Source organism: Schistocerca piceifrons, chromosome 4, assembly GCF_021461385.2.
Source record: "Schistocerca piceifrons isolate TAMUIC-IGC-003096 chromosome 4, iqSchPice1.1, whole genome shotgun sequence".
Taxonomy (NCBI): Eukaryota; Metazoa; Arthropoda; class Insecta; order Orthoptera; family Acrididae; genus Schistocerca; species Schistocerca piceifrons.
This window is the reverse complement of record NC_060141.1, coordinates 830,641,595-830,662,101: the sequence shown is the minus strand read 5'-3', so window position 1 is coordinate 830,662,101 and position 20,507 is coordinate 830,641,595. Positions and strand designations below refer to the sequence as shown.

The following is a 20,507-nucleotide window of genomic DNA, read 5'->3' as shown; positions in this document are numbered from 1 at the left end:
AAATGGAACTTCCGACTGACAAATGCCGGCACGACACTGTGTGAATGCGGCGAATTGCAGACGACCCGGCATCTCTTCAAATGTAACCAGCTGTAGCACGAAGGACTCGACGTCTGCAGCACCCGATGCTATCGAGGTTGGCCAATTCTGGGTGAATACTGTATGGTTTTCTTTGTACGTATTGTATATGCGTTCATTTTAGTGTACATATGACACGAATAAAGAAAGAAGACATATTTTTTCGAAACAGATGTTTAGCTTTTTGGTAAGTAACCCCTTATTTATGACTCTCCTTTGGTGGTCATAATTATCTGTCGAACGGTTCTGTTTCTTCTGTGTTTTCTGCTACCGCAATCTCGAGGTTCGTTACCAGTGTAACACTGACTGCACACAAACGCAGAGTTTCATAAACGATCTCGCTGTGCAAGAGAGCAGATGCGAGAGAGTGATTTTCACCGAGGTAGAGGATGCCGGCGAGGTCGAGGTTCTCGTTGGTGCCGAGGCTGGTGACGATGGCGAAGCTGTCGTCGACCATGAGCGTGTGCTGGCGCGCGCTCGGCCTGCCGATGGTGACGGCGTGCCACTGGTTGTCGTTGAGCGGGGCGCGCGCGTTGTCGCGCACGCGCACCGCGCCGTCGCCCAGGTTGAACACGTAGTGCAGGTGGCCGCTCACCAGCTCCACCGCGACGAAGTCGTGGCCGCGCCCGCCGTTGTACAGGATCAGCCCGTTCGCCTCGCGCGTCTTGAACTGCAACAAACCCGGCGCCGTTTCCGGGGAATATTAGTTGCCTTTCCTAGGGCCCTTTGGAAGGCCTAAATTTATGTCTACTTATCGCGGAAATCGATTAAATTTTCTTCCAAAACCAGTAATGCTTCGCCTGCGACTCTGTAAAGATTCGAAACAGCTTCATATTATATGAGAAGGTATGAGAAAATGTACCATCACAGCTGTATCTCGATAATGTCTTTATCTATCACACAACTAGTTTCGGCGGCACTTTACCGCTATCTTCAGGCACCACCACCGGCAAAAGAGTGTTTGATATTCTTGGAGGATTTACTGTTGGGTCATTGTTACTAGAATACGTGAGTTAGCTTTCATCAGGATTCTATCCTGACGAAAGGTAGCCAAATAAAACAATAGTTTGGAAGTTAGACGGCGGAAAGGTGTTTCATTTGACATCCGGTGCTGAAGAGCCGAGTCCCGCAACCATCTCTGAAAAAGATGGCCGTACAGCCCTTATAATTCGGTTTCGAGTGCACTATAAACATGTGTGTGTCACGACTATTACAAACAAAGATGAGCACGAGATGATGTCACAGCTAGACATATCGTGTACGATACACCGATACTTTTCCGATCTGTATGCAGCGCCTACTTCGGACACTTTGTTGCCTGATGGTTCTCTCTCTTCTCGGGATTATGTAGTCACTCTTGCACTAAATGCTGAATTCTTAGATGCCTTTCACCGAGATGACATTTACGATTTTATTGTCCATTCACCCTCGCACAACGAAAACATGTGGACGTTCAGACATTGACAAATTCCGCCCGATAACGCTCCTTACTTCTGATTACAAAATTGTTGCGAGGGCAATAAATAGCCACCTGTCGGACTCGTTTGCGAAAATCCTTGCACTTCACCCAAGTTGTGTTCCTGGCAGCACCACCGTGACCCCTGTCGCAGAATGACACAACGCCGTGTCGGTGTCTGCCGTTAACGTCTCTTCCTTGGGCCTCACTTTTGACTGATTTTGACAGGGAGTGTTTGATCGAGTAAGTCGGAGTTTCTCGTTGCAGGTACTGGAAGCTGTCGTCGAGTAACACTCATTCTTTTCAGCGGCATCCGAGCGCCCGTGGCAGAGAACGGCCAGTTCACCCACCCAGCCCCGTCCCTCACCCCCCCCCCCCCCCCCCAACATCATCGTGCTCCTCTCCGTGCCACTGGTTGTCCTATTTTGCTTGGAGCCCTTACTTTGTCGTGTCACTGGACGATGTTAAGAGAGGAGTTTTTTGTTTTTATTTATTTATTTATTCATCCGTAAACAAATTTCTTTGTATGGATGTCGTCACTATACATACATATGTACATTATTTTGTCACGTGAGATAATGAAATACAAGTTATATGTAACAAAAAATATATACGCAATTTATCATTGAATTACATAATGCAGAAGAACCTGCTTCATTCAAAAGAAATAGGTCACAAGACTCCTCTAATACTTGTATGGGTAAATTACAATCTAGAATGTCCACATTATAATTAGTTAACCTGATTATTTATTTATGCCAATTATATGCTGCATGAATTCTCTAATCCAGTAAAAACTATTTTTTAATAAATATTCTTTAAGGATGCTCTAAATTTACAGAGTTCCTTTATGTTTTTGATTTCTTTTGGCAATTTATTGTATATCTTGACACCTTGGTAAAGCATAGTGGATTGGGTTTTAGTTTTATTCATTCTGTCTAGGTACAAGCAGTTACTGTTTCTGGTTTGGTGATCATGTATGCAGCTGTTTGCTAAATATTGCTCAATATTTTTATGAATAAAAACTGTAGTTTGCAAGATATATTCACTTGGGATTGTCAGAATACCCCATTTTTTAAATAGCTCACTGCAGTGTGCTCTTTTGTGACTCTTGCTCATTATTCTTATAGCTCGTGTTTGCAATCTGAACACATTTTGGGCATTTACACCCCAGAATGTTATGCTGTAACTTATTATAGAATGTATGTGTGCAAAGTATGTCATTCTCTGGCACAAACTATTGCACACAGTGCGTAATATTCGTAAGGCATAGCATGCTGTGCTAATTTTTTTCCCAAGCATCCTAACATGTTCATCCCATTTTAATTGTTGATTAACATACATACCTAAAAATTTTGTGCTGGCTACACTCTCTTTGGTTTCATTTTGAACTTCAAGTTTTGTCATACTCGGTTTTTTCTTTATATATAAGTTTATATTATTAGTCTTTTTCACATTAAGGGTTACTTTGTTGTTATTTGACCAGTTGTGAACTGCCATAAGTGCCTTTCCAGCTTTTACATTTAACATTTCTGGTGTCCTATATGTAATTATTATATTGCTGTCATCAGCAAATAACACTGTTTCACCTTGCGTTATCCACTGTGGGAAGTCATTAATATAAATAAGAAATAGTACTGGGCCTAACACAGTCCCTTGAGGTACTCCAATGTTCAAATATTCTTCATCTAAAAGATGTTTCACTAAATAATTTAAGCTACTTGAAATTTGAGATATCTCCAACTTCTGCACTCTGTCTGCAAAGTAAGATCTAAACCATTTATTTACGACCCCCCTGATTCCTAGTGCTTCAAGTTTACCTAGTAGTATTTCACGGTCAACTGTATCAAATGCTTTACTGAGATCTAGGAAAATGCCTGTTACTTGTTCTCCTTTATCTAGGGCTTCTAGAACTACTCTTGTAAATTTTTCTATAGCTGCTTCTGTTCCCTTTCCAGTCCTGAAAACAAACTGTTCTTTGCATAGGAGTTGGTATTTATTTAAGTAGTCCATAAGTCTGCTTTTCATAATAGTTTCCATTATTTTTGAAAAAGAAGACAACAATGAAACTGGTCTGTAATTCTATATATTTTCTGTATCACCTTTTTTTGTCTACGGGAAGAATTTTTGCGTGCTTTAGACAATTAGGCAAGCAACCTGATGACAATGACTCATTTATAATGTCTGCTAAGGGTTGTTTTATGCTGCTAATGCAGTCTTTTAGTATACACATTGGAACTTCATCTAAACCTGTGGATGATTTAATCTTGAATTTATGTACAATGCTACTGATTTCCTCTCTATTGGTGGGTAGCAGTAGCATTGTGCGAGATACATAGTTCTTTGCCATTGTGTGTTGTGTTTTAGGAAGCTTTTCTTGCAGTTTTGTTGCTATATTACTAAAGTAGTTGTTTATAAAGTTTGACAGGCCCTTAGGATTCTCTATTAAACTACCTTTATTTCTAATTCTTACGTTCATCTGCTTTGATTTTGAGTTACCAGTTTCTTGTTTTACTGTATTCCAAATGGCTCTGCTTTTATTGTTTGAGTTCTGTATGGTCTTTTCATTTTGGATTCTCTTTGCTTCCTGCAATAGTTTTCTATATGTCCTCTTGAACCTGAGAAAAAACTGTAGGAAGGCTGGGTCACTCATGATTTTTGATAGATCTCAGATATTTGAGTGTTTCAGAGGATTTTCTGATACCTTTTGTTACCCAAGTCTTCCTACTAGGTCCCTCAACAGAATGTACTACTTTAGGAAATGTTTCCTCAAATTTTAACTTGAATATATTCATGAATTTGTTGAATTTTTCATTTACATGTGTTCCTGAATATACTTCTGACCATGTCTGGCCAATCATCTGTGTTGTAAATTCACACCTTTTTGATTTATAAAAAAAAAACCTTCTGTGGCTAAGCACTTTTGCTTGTAACTTTGTAGATATTTTAAGTTTTGCACTTCGACCAAAGTGGTCTGATATCCCAAGATTTTTAACAGTTACTTCATAGCATTTATGGTTAATATCTGTTAGAATATGGTCAGTTATTGAAGATGAGTGTTTGGTTACTACTGTGACATTTGTTACCTGTTGTGAGATACCATAACTGTACAAGATATTCAAGAACCTGGTGCTGACTTCACCCATTTTCAGCATATTGATATTTAAATCTCCACAAATAATAATATGTACCTTAGGATTACATATTTTGTCCAACACTTGAATTAATTTAGTGAAAAAGGTTTCGGCATCACCATTAGGAGACCTATATAAACACAGTATATACAATTTTTTAAGGGATTTTGTTCTTTTAACTCTACTACTGTAAGTTCAAAACGTTTTTCTTCACCCAAAGAAATCATATCACTCCTAACTATGAACTGTAGTCCTTTTTTCACATACATACATGAACCCCAACCCCTATTTAATGTTCTGCTATAATAACATGCTAATTCATAAGAAGGTAAAACTATGTATTCAATTTCAGATCCTTTGCACCAGTGTTCAGTAATGCAGACTATCAAGCTATCTATGGCTTCTAGTTCAATTTCTAACTCTTGCACTTTGTTCTTTATTGACTGAACATTCTGGTGAAATATTGTTAAATAATTATAGTTACTTATCTTGGGCGCTTCTTCTTCCTTCCTTCTATTAAAAAACCCTTTATATGGGAAGGAAGCACAGATCTTCTTTTGTTCACACTGCTACATGATAGACTTCTACTGTTGCCGCTGCTGTAGCTGTTCCTTGCTGACCTGTTTGTGGTAATGACATTGCTCCCATCACCACTGTTTTTCTTGTGTTCACTTCACTGCATCCTGGATTTTCTGTTACTACTGGTTTTACATTCCTTGTTGTTACTGCTGTTGTAGTAGCTGTTGATGCTGACACTGATTCCTCTGCTGCCAATGTTATCAAAGCTGCTCCATTTGCAACTGTTTCTTCTGTGGCATCTAAATCCTCAATATCTTCAATGGACAGTTGCTGTTTGAATGTTTGAGAGGAATGTCTTCTGTCTGGATGTTCTGTTGCCTCCAGTGGAATTGGATCATGTATTTCACTGTTTGTGGAAATAGTTTTCATTAACTCCCCAAGCTTTTTACATAAATAGGACTTGCCTTTCTTGTTTAAGTGCATTCCATGTTTTGTGAAGCACATTTTTTCCAAATCAGCTGTATGAAGAAAGAAAACATTGTTCATGGATCTGCAGATTTTTTTGGTTGATCCTGTTGGCTTTCTGAATCTCTTTATTTACACAGGACCATTCTGGTAGATCATTCCTGTGAGTTAACCCTATAACAATAACGTTTTGATTTTTTATTCTGCTTAGGTCTGTCTTTAGTGTTCGAGTAGCTTCTCTTAGCTCGTTTTTATAGATATCATTTGCATCACCGAATATTACTATGCACTAATTTTGTCATGCGTGATTACTATAATTACAGTCTTTTAAAATTTCTTTCATACAGGCACCTGGTTTGACGAAACCTGTAGCTCTGAGTCCATTCTGATATCGTATTTTTTCTGCTGACCCTCTTCCATTACTATCTGAATATAAGACAACATTTCTTGTTTTATTCCCCACAATGTTTTGCGTTAATTGATTTCTATTACCATGCGTTTCACGTCCATATGGTCGTTTGAGATGATTGTTTTCATCTTGAATACACTTCTCATATCGTTTCACCTGCGCGATGTTTTTGTTTACATCACATCTAGATAGACTTAATTGTCCTTTTGCACAATCCTGACGGGGAAAATCGAGTATTCCATCGTTCACTATATCACGATTTGCTATCCCGAGAATTTCACTGTCTTTGTTTAAGTAATTTACTTTGTTTCTGTACGTTAAAACACTCACGTTTCGTGAGCTTTTCCGGCTTAAATAGTGCAGTGGATATATACTTTCGAGTCTGTTTCTTCACAAGTTTCTGATAAACGTTGTACCATGTGATTCAACGTTTCAGCATATGCTGTAATTCCTGCAAGATCCTGTTGCAGCACGTCTATCACGTTGACTTCCAAACAGTTACCCCACTTTTGCACTGGTGTCTCGCGAACGGTGCGGTATTTTTCACAAACACAAGGTACGTTTTCGAGTTCCAGTCGAGAGAAACATGATGCATGATACCATCTGTGTGTTGCTGAACATAGCCTAACACCTTTTGATACAATATCACCACACATACAACATTCAACTGACGCTAAATAGTCACAATTTATAGTAAGATGTGCTAGAATATTACTTCTCGTCGCCTCTACAGAGCCCGAATTAATGAAAGGAAATGTAACGTGTTGAATTTACTGTGGTTTGCGGACGGTGTGATCCAACGGGGCACGATGGTTGATCGCCATAAATCGTTAGGTGTCATCACTGATCACTGACCGATGAACATGGCTGCCCACAATTGGAGATCGGTTACCGATTAAATGCAAGGGGTGATTCTCGAGCATTAGAGCCTCTCTCTTACATTATTTGATAAAGTTTGGATCTTAGATGTCTATGTTTTATACAAAGCGTATTATGTCGCAGAGATTTTTCCGTTTGCTACGTAGACAGCGATTACCTGAGTGTTTCCTAGGGAGACGTCACGTTTTTCGAGTACCGGTACGACGTGAAGTGACGTCCCAACGCAGTCGCCGTCGTGGCGTCTGCGGAAGTCTGCGGGGAGAGCTCTAAGCGGCAGTTCTGTTTACATTTGTGTTTGTATTGAACCCGAATTCTGATAGTGGATCCTGAACTTCTTATGAGTAATTTGAGGTTTGGTTTTACTTTCGACAATCCACGACCAAAACTTTACAATGTTGACTACTACACTAAGATCTCGGTGTTGGTTGCGAAGAGGTTATTGGTATGCGGTATGACTTCCTGGTTAATGGGTTTTATGTGAAACTGAACTAGTGAAGAAGTGTGTCTTTGTGTCACGAACCTGACAAACGGATCTGCTGCTTACACATCTAGTGATGGCGTGGTGTGTACAGTTACCATCACCTCAGCTGGCTTGGCCTTGCATAACTTGCTCAAAGATGCTCCATCGGTATATGGAACAGTGTTCACTACTATGCCTAAATGCCGGGTAAATAACAAATGGCTCTGAGCACTATGCGACTTAACTTCTGGGGTCATCAGTCGCCTAGAACTTAGAACTACTTAAACCTAACTAACCTAATTCCACTCTTCCAACCGGAGTGCTCAGCGTCACGCCCAAACCGTTCGCCGCTGTCAGACTATCACAACAATTGGTCGTTTCACTACCAGTTCCTTGTCCGGTTCTCTATCTTGATCTGTTTGGGTCTCGAATACTGGGTCCTGCCCTTTTATTTCATATTTAATCACACGTGATAACCACACAATAAACAAAACACAAACATACACACGCACACACACACACACACACACACACACACACACACACACACACAATGATGATAATGGTATACACGTGTTTCATCACAGCACTAACCAAATAGTAGTGTATCGCTCCGCACAAGACGTGATTCAGGGTCATTTATAATAATCACAGATATCGGCTTACATTAGGAAAGCTTTGCACGACGTTATGTGGAGCCGAATTTTTGAAGGCTGTCAATTAATCGTAACGACTGGCACCCAGTGGAATATGTAGTGGTTAGCATATAAACCTGACGTGATGAAGGCCGAAATTCGTCAACAGCAGCGAAATTTTTTATTTTTCTAAATCAGATCAAAACACTCTGTCATTTCTATTCAATTAATTTCTTTAAATGTAATTTTTTTGTTTCTAATTCTTTGCCGTGTCATTTTCATCATTGTATTAACTCTTTTATTTTTCCTCCTATCATTCGTCAGCTTGCGTCGGCTGTAATGAGCAACCAAGTGCCAACCAGGACTCCTCATCGGTTGGTAACGTGGCATCCCGTGCAGCCAGTGTGAGGACAGTGCCAAGTAAAGAAATTACTTTTATTTCACCGCTAAGACTGAAATTTTGCTGCAGAAGATGGCTATGCAAACAAGCATATTATGAAAATTTTCTGTCGCGAGTTTGCTTGAAGAGGGTACCCTTAAAATTCCGGGAAAAAAGCAATAGTGATTTTAGTTCTTCCGCTGACTGTTAACCGCCCTTTTCTCGGATACAAAGCATACCGCGTAGTCGCGGTTAGATTTGGATACGAGTTTCAATTCAGCACTACAAAACCCGTCATCTGCCGCATTTTAGTAATTACTCACTTAAAATGAGCTGTCGACAGTGTATCTCCCATTTGCGTCACACCGCTTTACGACCTGAAGATTTTTTAAAAAGTGATTTCATTTTCCCATGCTTTTCCATATTTGTTTAGCTTTAAATGTTACTAGAAAAATAAGAAAAAAATTCTGGGGTTCACATTTTTTTTGTTTCTTTTTTCGGGAGGGGGGGGGGGGGGGGCTGTACTGTCACGATCGTGAGCGTCAGGTAAATACTAATACAAAATGTTTTAGAGAATGCAACATTTATTGTGCCTGTAAAACTGTACAAAAATGTACAAAACTCTTGTTGTAGCTGTTTTAAATGAATGTTTGTCTTCTTTGTTTCTATTTTGGGAGGAACATGAAAGTCCTTAAAACATATTTTGTCCTTCGACAGGCACAAGTATACATTACACTTTTCGCACCGCATTTTGCTACAACTTTTGCATGGCTCGTATCTGCAAGTGCGTGGTGCTGGAATATCATCAGAAATTGGAAAATGTTCATATCCATCATAGCACTGCATGGAAGCTTTGCAGGTTGATTAAAGAATTTAGACCTTTTGGCTGCAGGAAGTGCATCTTCTTCTTGTTCAGTCTCACTGTCACTTAATACCCTTCTATCCTCAGGTGGAACTGGAAGCAGTCCTTCTGCTACCTAGAAACATATAATAATATCAAATAACATAATTTCAATTATCTATATCAAATAAAATAATGTGGTATTGCAAATTATCCATTACCTCTAATTTGAAGTGTAGCAAATCTTTCTGTTCTTTTCTTGGAATATTATTCCCTTTGGTGCTTCTCATGTATTGGTTCCATGCATTTACCACAGCAAGGTCCACAAAGTGCAAAATTACTTTCCATGTCCATTTCATACTTCTGAACCAGGCTCTGTAGCACTCCATCTGCTGGTCGCAAACCTCAACTCCACCCATGTTTTGATTATATATGTGCACCACAGAAGAACAATCGACTTCAATGTGTTTGTTATCAATTTTGGACCAACGTTGCACAGGCTTAGTCGGTGTGGAACCATAGCAGTTTGAAGCCATGATTACTTTGTTGCTGTCTTTCCACTCTACAACTACTAAATCACAGTTTTCAGCAACATGTTCTATACTCTGTCCACGAACCATCTTGCTTGCGTCAGTGAGAGGCAAGCCCTTTAGTCTGTTGGCCATTATTGTTCCACTTCCATAGAGCTTCACTTCAGTCAATTTCTCCAGTAAAGGCAATGATGTAAAATGTCTATCAAAGTAGATGAAGCTTTCTTGAGGTAAAGTTTGTGCCAATCTTAATGTCACGGAAGGGCCTAATCGAAACTCCTTAGTCTGTACAGGAGTTGAATCAACTTGATATATTTCAAAGTCTAATACAAGACCAGCTGATGTAGTAAGTACAAAGTTCTTTAATCCAACAGGTCAAGGTTTGTTCTTTACAAACTGCCTTAGTGAGCAGCGACCCGTAAATGGTATCATTTGTTCGTCAACTGAATAAGTAACATGATCCCGTGGAAGACTCAGGCACACATTTCTTACTGAATCAAGAACTGGCTGTACTTTCCACACTTTATTATTATTATCTGGGGCAGAAGAAGCATCAACCACGTGAAAAGCATTTCTGAGTGCCAGAAACCTGTCTCTTGACATGATTCTCGAAACTGGAGCATAGCCATACTCAGTGCTCCAGTATAATCTCAATCGAGGAAGTGTGATGCAACCCATAATCAGGTTGACAGCTATAAACTTCTTAAGTTCTGTTGCATCTGTTTTAATGCTTTTTCCATGCTCCCACACAGTATACTGATTCGAATGTTCTTCAGCAGTCTTAAAGAATTCGTCTGTAAAATATGTGGTAAAATACTGGAGAGGTGTATGCAAGGGATTTGGAAACTGAAAAGAAAATTGATTTGAAAACAGAACAAACAGCTCACAATGGACCAAATTTTCATTTACAGAACAAAATGTATTACAGTAACCCAGAGAGAAGACGTATATTTTACCTGCATTCTAGAAAGTCCAATGATCCTGGGTGATGCTTGGCTTTAAATGATTTCTTCTTCCACAGATATTTTCCGCCTGATAGGTTTTTCTTCTTTATAACTTGTGGAGAACTGAGAGTGTCTGCTTTCAGTTGATTATTATTCCTTGACGATTCTGATGTAGTTTGAACTGGTATTTCATCTGTATCAGAATCAGAACTCGATGCACCAATATTTTCTGGCACAAACAAATCTTCAGAATCGTCTTCATCACTTACTTCTAAGTCTGATGCATCAAGCAACTTCAAAATATCTTCCTCAGTAAGTCCCTTCATTATCTAAAAATGTTCCAATACGTTAAGCCATATACACTGCATTAATCAGCATGCAAGAATGCGAAAAAAGTAGTTGAGTAAAACTAACCTCAATAAGTGAAAACTGGAGCAATGTCTAACCCTCACGATTGTGATGGTGGAGACACTTTCGAGCAGCACAGCCACAATAATCACGCAAAATGGATATTTCGATAATACACAAATTCTTTGAGATGTCTAGAAACAGACTGAATCTAAACAATTCCTCAGAATCACATACAAACCCAAGTGCTACAGGCCAGACAAAGCCGCCATACGTCACGCAACCACACTGGAAGACAAAGAAGCCCGCCAAAACAGAAGAGTGGACGGAGCTGCGATCTAGTGGCCTTCGGCGGTACTACATGAACCAAAGTAGCCCTCACGATCGTTCGTTTCCCGCTGCAATTACATTCTAGCTGCAGGGAACAGAAAGTACGAAGTCGTACCAGACCATCACGATCGTGGGGGTAGGGGCGTAAAGGGTTACCCCGAGGCGGCCGCTTCCAACATTGCTCCGTGTTACACAAGAGAGTATTTCTGAAGTGAGCTGCCGTGTTCGTGCGTCGCCTGTAACCTAGCGGTACCCGGCAGCGGATGTGGCAACACTGTACTGGCAAGTGACAGACGTCAAGCGTCAAGTTATTTTAGTCGGACTATAGTTCCATAGTCAGTGAATACTGAGGAACCGTCTTCTGCTGAGGCGACAGCAGCTTCCACAAGCGTCACAGATGGAGCTCCCACAAGTTGACAACGTCAGGAACGTCCAGAAGTTCTTCAGAACCTAAGTGCACACAAATGGATATTGCTCCCGCTTCGGACTAGCCGAAGGAAGCCACTAAAGAAAAAAATCGAAGGACCGTTACACACAATCTTCGCCCTCTACCGAGAAGAGTCGTGTCGAGGGAAAGCAGGAACCGGATTTACAGGAGAAGAAAGTAAGCAGAGTTCTGGAGAAACTTATAGACAGGGAAGGAAGCAGCCGAGCGCCAGGCTCACGGCGATGGCTCGGCTCCCGCCAAAGGTGCTCTGGAGACTGAAAGCCCACCTCCACCACCAGGCGAGGGGGCCTTGTGGGCAGGTGACGATCCGCACCGATACTGAGAACCTCTCATTAAACGGTGATCAGATGAACAGGCCCCAAACTTATAACATTACCACAGTTAACGGAAATCGAATCCAGAATGCCGTACAGCTTCTCGCCCTGCAGGAATCTTTATATGGAACGCACGCTGACACTGTACTTCTTCGAGAAGTTGTCGCCGAAATTTCCACCCACGGTTATGTTACATTTACTAACATTGGTGCAGAGGACGCAACTGGTACCGCAAGTTTGTACTGCGAAGGTGTTCGTGTCAGCGCTGGTGGAGCCACATCCTGCGAAATTAACGGACTATTAACTGTATGTATTTGTGCGCCCTCTACTAGCAGCCATCGGCAGGAACGGGAGTATCTTTTTCGGACGGACGTACCTGAATTAATCCGCCTACGCACCGACAGTATTCTTCTCGGCGAAGATTTTAACTGTACGATCGAGGCCAAGGATAAGATTCGTCACAGGAATGTATGCGAAGAACTTGGGCGCCTTGTTGTCGGTCTCCGGCTGAGTGATGCGTGGCAGAGACTACACGGCGACCGGCCGGCCTACGATCGGGTCAGCCACTAGTATTTGCGTTTGGTGTGGTCCGCTGGAGGCGGCTGGCGGCTGGCGGCTGGCCCCGTCAGTCGCTGCGCCTGCCGGAGCGCACGCGAGCCTCGCCGGCGGAGCTGAGCCGCAGCCCGGCTGCCCGGCTGCCCGGCAGCCCGCGCCTGCCACGCACCTCTCCCTGCAAAGCCTCCCCACTCGCCAAATTGCCCGAAACATTAAGAGGTGTAAAGCGAGAATAACGGCAATCCAGAAGACGAAATTGGAGGGATGTATAGTCCCTACACGCACCCCGAGAACGACCCGCCTGCCTGCACCACCTGCGCAGAACGTTCTGACGCCACAACGCTGCGTCCGTTGCCGACTTGACGGATGCAGCTGGCCACAAACTCACCAGCACTCGCCGCCAACTCAGCCGCGTGCATGTGCGGTTCAGTGGCCTCTACCGGAAACAATCAGTAAATGCGTACAGCTGCGATGCCCCGACGCGTAGAATATGCGCTAATCTCACCCAGGAGGATGCACATACACTTGACCCTCCTTTTGACAAAGAAGACATCCACGATGCTGTTGACAGGGAGACAGACGAGAAAACGCTGGGACCAGGTGGGCTGACAGTGCAGTTCCACAAGAATTACTTGGAACTTCTCGGGGACACATTATAGGCCACAACGAACGAGCGGCAGGGGATATACCCCCAGAATTTAAAGAAGGGATTATCGGACTCGTTACCGAAGAAGGGTAACAGCAAAGAACTAAACAAAATGCCAATATTACTTTATTGAACGCTTATTTTAAAATCGTGGCACGAGCTTGCATGCAAAATGTCTCAGGTTCGATTCCAGGTGACCACCATTGTAGCGGTACTCCCAGGAGGAGCATTATAAACGCCGCTTATACACTTCGGGACATCATCACCCCCTATGCGGACTCTGAGGAATCTTCTGGATTCTTCTTCTCGGATTTCCACAAAGTGTACGATCGCGTCGGTCACGATTATCTACATATCACCGAGCAAGTCTCCAGTTCGTGAAAATAATCCGGAAGGTTACTACGAATGCATCGTCCCGCATTTCGATAAATGGATACTTAAGCCAATCGAGTGATCTGTCGAGCAGGGGTGCCCTTATCGACGGCTCTATAAGTTGTAAAGCCCTTCCTGACCACAGTGACAGGGGAAACGTCGGGGCTCGTTATTGCTAGATCAGGCATCGATATATCGCTTACGTACGTGACCTGTGAATTGCAGTCACAACTCAACAAGGATGGGCTTGCCAACCAGTAATTTGCATGAGCATCTAGGGTCAAGTTGAACGATACAAAAATCGGAATGGGCTTCCGCAGTGCTAACGACGTGGACTGGTGCAGCACCAGCAGTAGCAGTAAATAACTGGGCGTACACCTGGGCGCCAGCCCAACCGGAATGGACACCGGGAACTGGGCAGACATGTTAAAACAGGTTAGGGCAGTCCTTAAAACGTACGGGGACAGGCACCTTAATTTACTGCAAAAAGTTCAAACCATCAAACTTACAGTCGCCAGCAAATTTAGCTACTTGCCGCACGTCCTTCCCAACATCTTATAAATAACGTGATATGGACTGACAAATCCAGCTTCACTCGTGAAGGATTTTCAACCTTAACAACAGCCATTATTGATCGGAACACAACCAACATGCCACCCGTGGCTTTCAGGCACGCTTCTGCATAATCCTGTTGGCTGGAAGCCTGTTAGGAGTGCTTTTGGGCACTTACCTGTTGCCAGATAAATTGAATTCTCCCCTGTACCGTTCGTTTCTTTGCAATACTTTGTCTGACGCATTAGAAAAAGTTCTACTCGGTGTTCGGCGACAGCTATGGTTTCAGTATGATGGTGCACCGTCATGCTTTGGAATGAATGTGCGTCAACTATTTAAACGAAGCGTTTCAAGGGAAATGGATTGGTTGTGGTAGTCCAGTGTTTTGGCCTCCACATTCCCCTAACTTTAATCCACTAGATTTTTATTTGTGGAGACACTCGAAGTTCAGAGTACTCCAGCCATGAATGTACACGACCAAATAGCCCGCGTCCATGCAGTGACCTCTCTAAAGTGAACGTTAATCGTATGTACCGGCGCTGTGGAAATAAGCGGCGGTGCCAAACATACAGAATGGAATTATTATGCGCAGCCTAATCTGTAATCTAGTGTAGCCTACCTATGGTGTTTTTTGAACATTATTGGATACAGACGATGTTACCGTATCCACTATTATTTTCTGTTGGCTTTATTTGTATCATGGACGAAACAAAGTGGTCGTTTACGTCTGTAAGAGGTTCATGTTATGTCTTAATGTTTAAAAAAAGGTAACAACACCAAGATGTGGAACTGTAAATTGGATACAATCTGACGCTTTAACTGAACATGTGATTGGCGCGAGTGCGACTCGGACACTGGCGAGTCTACTTATCACCCCACACAACATTGCCTCGTCTCACTTTTGTTTATTAATAAATTAAATATATTGACCGCTGTTTAAGTTCATTTGTAGCGCAAGCAGCACGAAAAGTAAACATAAAAAAGTTTCTACAAAATGAGCACACTCCATTACCCTTCTGCAATCTTAACTCTACGCCAATGTCTTTATTGAAGGTTCAAATGCCTCTGAGCACTATGGGACTTGACTTCTGAGGTCATCAGTCCCCTAGAACTTAGAACTACTTAAACCTAACTAACCTAAGGACATCACATACATCCATGCCCGAGGCAGGATTCGAACCTGCGACGGTAGCGGTCGCGCGGTTCCAGACTGAAGCGCCTAGAACCGCTCGGCCACCACGGCCGGCGTCTTTATTGACAATGATCAAAGTCATTACTATAGAAATTTTAAAAACAAAAAAATTAAAACATCTGACGGGAATGGAACCCACGTAAAGGCCCTACCCTAAACATTTTTTGTCAAGTTTACCAAAAGCAAAACAGGAATGAAACACTCAACCGAAAAGGAATTCGACATGTCATCCAACTCCTTGAGATTAAACACGGGAGACAACATATTCGCAAAAAGCGCACAACAGGGTGGCATCCACATCTACACCTGCATGCATACTCTGCAAATCACATTTAAGTGTCTGGTAGAGGGTTCATCAAACCACATTCACAAGTCTCTATTATTCCAATCTCGTATAGCGCGTGAAAAGAATGAACATCTATATCTTTCCGTATGAACTCTGATTTCCCTTATTTTATCGTGGTGCTCGTTCCTCCCTATATCGGTCGGTGTCAACAAAATATTTTCGCATTCGGAGGAGAAAGTTGGTGATTGGAACTTCGTGAGAAGATTCCGCCGCAACGAAAAACGCCTTTCTTTCAATGATGTCCAGCCAAAATGCTGTATCATTTCTGTGACACTCTCTCCCATATTTCGCGATAATACAAAACGTGCTGCCTTTCTTTGAACTTTTTAGACGTACTCCGACAATCATATCTGGTATCCGGGAATCCCACACCGCGCAGCAGTATTCTAAAAGAGGACGGACAAGCGTAGTGTAGGCAGTCTCCTTAGTAGGTCTGTTACATTTTCTTTGTGTCCTGCCAATAAAACGCAGTGTTCCTTCCAATTTAATCCTTTTCCTTCCAATTTAATCATTTACCGTATACTATAGGTCGTAGTCATATGCTCGTAAAAGACCCCGCCATGTAAAGAACATAATGCCCGGTTCTGGGAAAGGAGGTTGAACAGGGACGCAGAAGAATCTCACCGGAGACTGCCGCTTCAGTCTTCCTGAGAAGGGCCAGTCTGTGGCCGCGGGGGACCAACGGATGACATAACGTATCCATTTCATGGCAACGACTGCATTGGCCTGTCTCACTAGGGCCAATGCGGAGAAGTCGAATGTTGGTGGGGAAAAGGTTATGAACGACTTGGTAACATGAACACGCCACCCCATCGGAGAAATAGATAGACTGACATTGGACCAAACTATTTTCCAATTTATCTCTGGCTACAGGGAATGCACGGATGCATCGCGATTTGGATACATCCACCGACGTAACAGCATTTCTACAGACAGATGTGATTGGGACAGAATATCAACCTCCAAACAAATGACATCAATAAAGAATTCCAGAATATGATTAAATTATTATTTACCCAATCAACATCACTGGAGGGCTTAAGCTCGTTGGTCGGAGACAGGCAAAAAGGCGAGCTGTTTAGCGACTGGGGAACGTGAAGACACGTAAAATACTGTGCCGAAGAAATAAAGCAGCAGCCTTGGCCAAAAAATGTAGGAGACCTAAACCTCCCATCAGCTGGGGTCTCGCTGTAACCTCGCACTGCACACACACACACACACACACACACACACACACACACACACACAAAATGGTTCAAATGGCTCTGAGCACTATGGGACTTAACTTCTGAGGTCATCAGTCCCCTAGAACTTAGAACTATTTAAACCTAATTAACCTAAGGGCATCACACACATCCATGCCCGAGGCAGGATTCGAACCTGCAACCGTAGCGGTCGCGCGGTTCCAGACTGTAGCGCCTAGAACCGCTCGGACACTCCGGCCGGCTGCACACAAAAGATGGAGTTTCGACCGATAACCTTGCCCGATAAACTTGTAACTTTCGGTACATCTTCGCAGAAATGGAAAAATTTGTGCAACAAAATAGGCTTTACTCAACACGAAAGTTTCCAAGGTCCGAACATTAAGGAGCTTACTCCCCCCATTAAAGCGTGTCGAGGTGTCCCGTATAAGAGTCCCCATCTATCTCGTTATTCGTGCTATTTCTGGAACACGTATTGCGGTCCACGGTTGCTCGATTGGGTGGCCGGTTGTTATTGGAAGAAAGGTTTATCGTTCGCGCGTATGCCGATGACGTTCGTTACTTATTCGTACTCGTGACGACATACCGGTGCTAAAGGACGTTTTGGATGCACAGGTTAGCGACCGGAAATGCCGGTTACTCAGTTTGTGGCAATCTGATGAGGTGAGGCAGTCCACTGCCACCGATCGTTGGGTGTTATTACTGATCGTTGTCCCGAAGATGGCTTCTCTTAGCTGGACAAGATTCATTCGCGACCACTCACATCAATAGACGGCTGAATACCAGTATTTAGAAAGGTGAAAAATGAAGCATACAGAAGGACATTACAACCACACTGTACCAGGGGAATAACGGAAGAATATACAGAAAAACGGAGAACTGGAGAAAAGGACCCATCAAAGGAAAAAAGAGGAAGTGAATGAAGGCAAAAACTTAAGAAATGGTGCTTCTGAGAAATGCAAACGATGCAAGGAAATTTTATAGGGAGATGAATAAGGCACGGGAACCTTTCAGGGGTAGAACAAGTTTCATAAAAGACGAGAATGGCGAAATTATAAGCGAAGCGAAGGAGATACATGAGAGGTGGCGTAGCTACTTTGATAAACTGCTTATCCGAGACCAGTAATACCGAAGAACGTCCGGCTGCTGTGGCCAAGCGGTTCTAGGCGCTTCAGTCTGGAACCGCTTTACCGCTACGGTCGCAGGTTCGAATCCTGCCTCGGACGTGGATGTGTGTGATGTCCTTAGGTTAGTTAGGTTTAAGTAGTTCTAAGTTCAAGGGGACTGATGACCTCAGATGTTAAGTCCCGTAGTGCTCAGAGCAATTTTTGAACGAAAGCAGACAACAGAAAGAAATACAGGAGGAAGAGGGCACATGTAACAGTGTGGACCCACCTAACTTAGAAGAGGTGAGAACTGCAATGAGGAAATTAAAGAACAACAAGGCGGCATTCCAGCAGAACTTTTCAAACAAGGAGGCTCTGAATTGGAAATGAACATCCTGAAACTGGCTAATCTAACACGGGAAGAAAAAAAAAAGTCTCAAACATGGACAAAGGGGACTGTATGCCTTATTACAAGAAGGAGACCAGATGGAATGCGGTAACTACGGGGGGATCATACTGCTTAAATTGGGATGTAAAATCCTCTATAACATACTGTACGACCGACTCCTTCCAATAATACTGACGGAAACGGAGTCGTACCAATGTGGATTTATCCCCATTAAGTCAACTATCGACCTGATATTTACCCTGAGACAAATTCTGGAAAAGGCAAAGGAATATGGGGTCGGAATCTTTTTACTGATTTCAAAGCAGCGTACGGTGGTATAGATCGGGAGCAACTACATTAAGCTCTAGGTGAATTGGGTATTTCAAAATGCTGATAACGGTAGTAAGAATGATAATGAGAGAAACGCAAGGTTGCTTAAAATTGGAGGAATGTTGTCCAATACTTTGGAAATTAAAAATGGAGTATGACAAGATGGTATGACTCCTATTCAATGTCGCCGAATAGGAAACGATTTTTCATAAATCCGTGCAGATACTGGCCTATGCGGATGGCATCGACATAGTAGCAAGAACTCTGACGGCAATGGAAGAGACATTCACTGCATTTGAACAGACCAGCAGGAATATATGACTAAATATCAGTGAGTAGAAAACAAAATACCTACCTGCTGAGCATGTGCACAGTGAGAACATGTCAGACAAAATAACGATAGATAGTTATACCGTGAAAGAGTCGATCATTTCAAGACCTGGGTTTGATTGTAACCAGCCTAAATGATACCTCGTATGAAATAAAGCAGAGACAAATTGCAGCTAATAAAGCTGATTTCGCCTTAACAAAGCTTCTATGTTGAAGGCTCCTGCCTAGGACCACAAAACTAACCATTCACAAAGCACTGATCCGGCCAGTGCTTGCTTACATACGCGCCTGAAGCCTGGGCTCTGAGAGCAAAGGATGCCGAGTCGCTGGAAGCGTTCGAGAGGAGGCTACTCAGGAGCATCGTCGGTCCAATTTGGGAAAGGGAAAGATGGAGCAGGAGATACAACCATGTTGTACGCCATCTACAAACACCGGCCTGTTAGAAGAACTGCAAAGTCATCTAGGCCGAGGTGGGCTGGACACGTGGCGTGGATGAATGATACTGAAATACCAAAAAAGATTTTACAAGGAAAACCAGGAGGTCAGAGAGAACGTGGTAGATCGAAAACTAGATGGGAGGACTGAGTCATAGAAGATCTTCGGAAGAAGGGCTACAGGAACTGCAAAATGCTGGCAAGGGACTGGGGTAAATGAAAGGGGATAGTTGAAGAGGCCAAGACTCATCATAGGTTGTAGAGCAGCGAGAGAAGAACAAGACAGGTGAACATTTGTCGTGTGGTTTCATTAAAGCGCCGTGCGGAGTGGCCGTACGGCTTGAGGGCGCCATGTCACGGACTTCACGGCCCCTCCCGTCGAAGGTTCGAGTCGTCCCTCGGGCATAGGTCTGTGTGTTGTTCTTAGCATATCTTAGTTTAAGTACTGTATAAGTCTAGGGGCCGATGACCTCATCAGTTTGGTCCCTTAGGAATTTACATTCGAACATTTTATCATTAAAAGTATTTGTATGGAGTGTAGCCATGTATGGAAGTGAAACATGGACGATAACTAGTTTGGACAAGAAGAGAATAGAAGCTTTCGAAATGCTGAAGATAAGGTGGGTAGATCACGTAACTAATGAGGAGGTATTGAATAGGGTTGGGGAGAAGAGAAGTTTGTGGCACAACTTGACTAGAAGAAGGGATCGGTTGGTAGGACATGTTTTGAGGCATCAAGGGATCACAAATTTAGCGTTGGAGGGCACCGTGGAGGGTAAAAATCGTAGAGGGAGACCAAGAGATGAATACACTAAGCAGATTCAGAAGGATGTAGGTTGCAGTAGGTACTGGGAGATGAAGAAGCTTGCACAGGATAGAGTAGCA

At 42.8% G+C, this 20,507-nt stretch overlaps 1 protein-coding gene across 1 annotated transcript in view; it reads right to left on the bottom strand.

The window, feature by feature from the left end:
* The window catches only part of LOC124794982 (neurexin-1-like), a 2,052,691-nt gene that overhangs the window by 191,879 nt on the left and 1,840,305 nt on the right, over positions 1 to 20,507 (bottom strand). Inside the window, exon 16 of the mRNA XM_047258725.1 lies at positions 457 to 748. Within this exon, the coding sequence (XP_047114681.1) occupies positions 457 to 748 (292 nt within the window). The remainder of the gene's footprint in view (positions 1 to 456; positions 749 to 20,507) is intronic.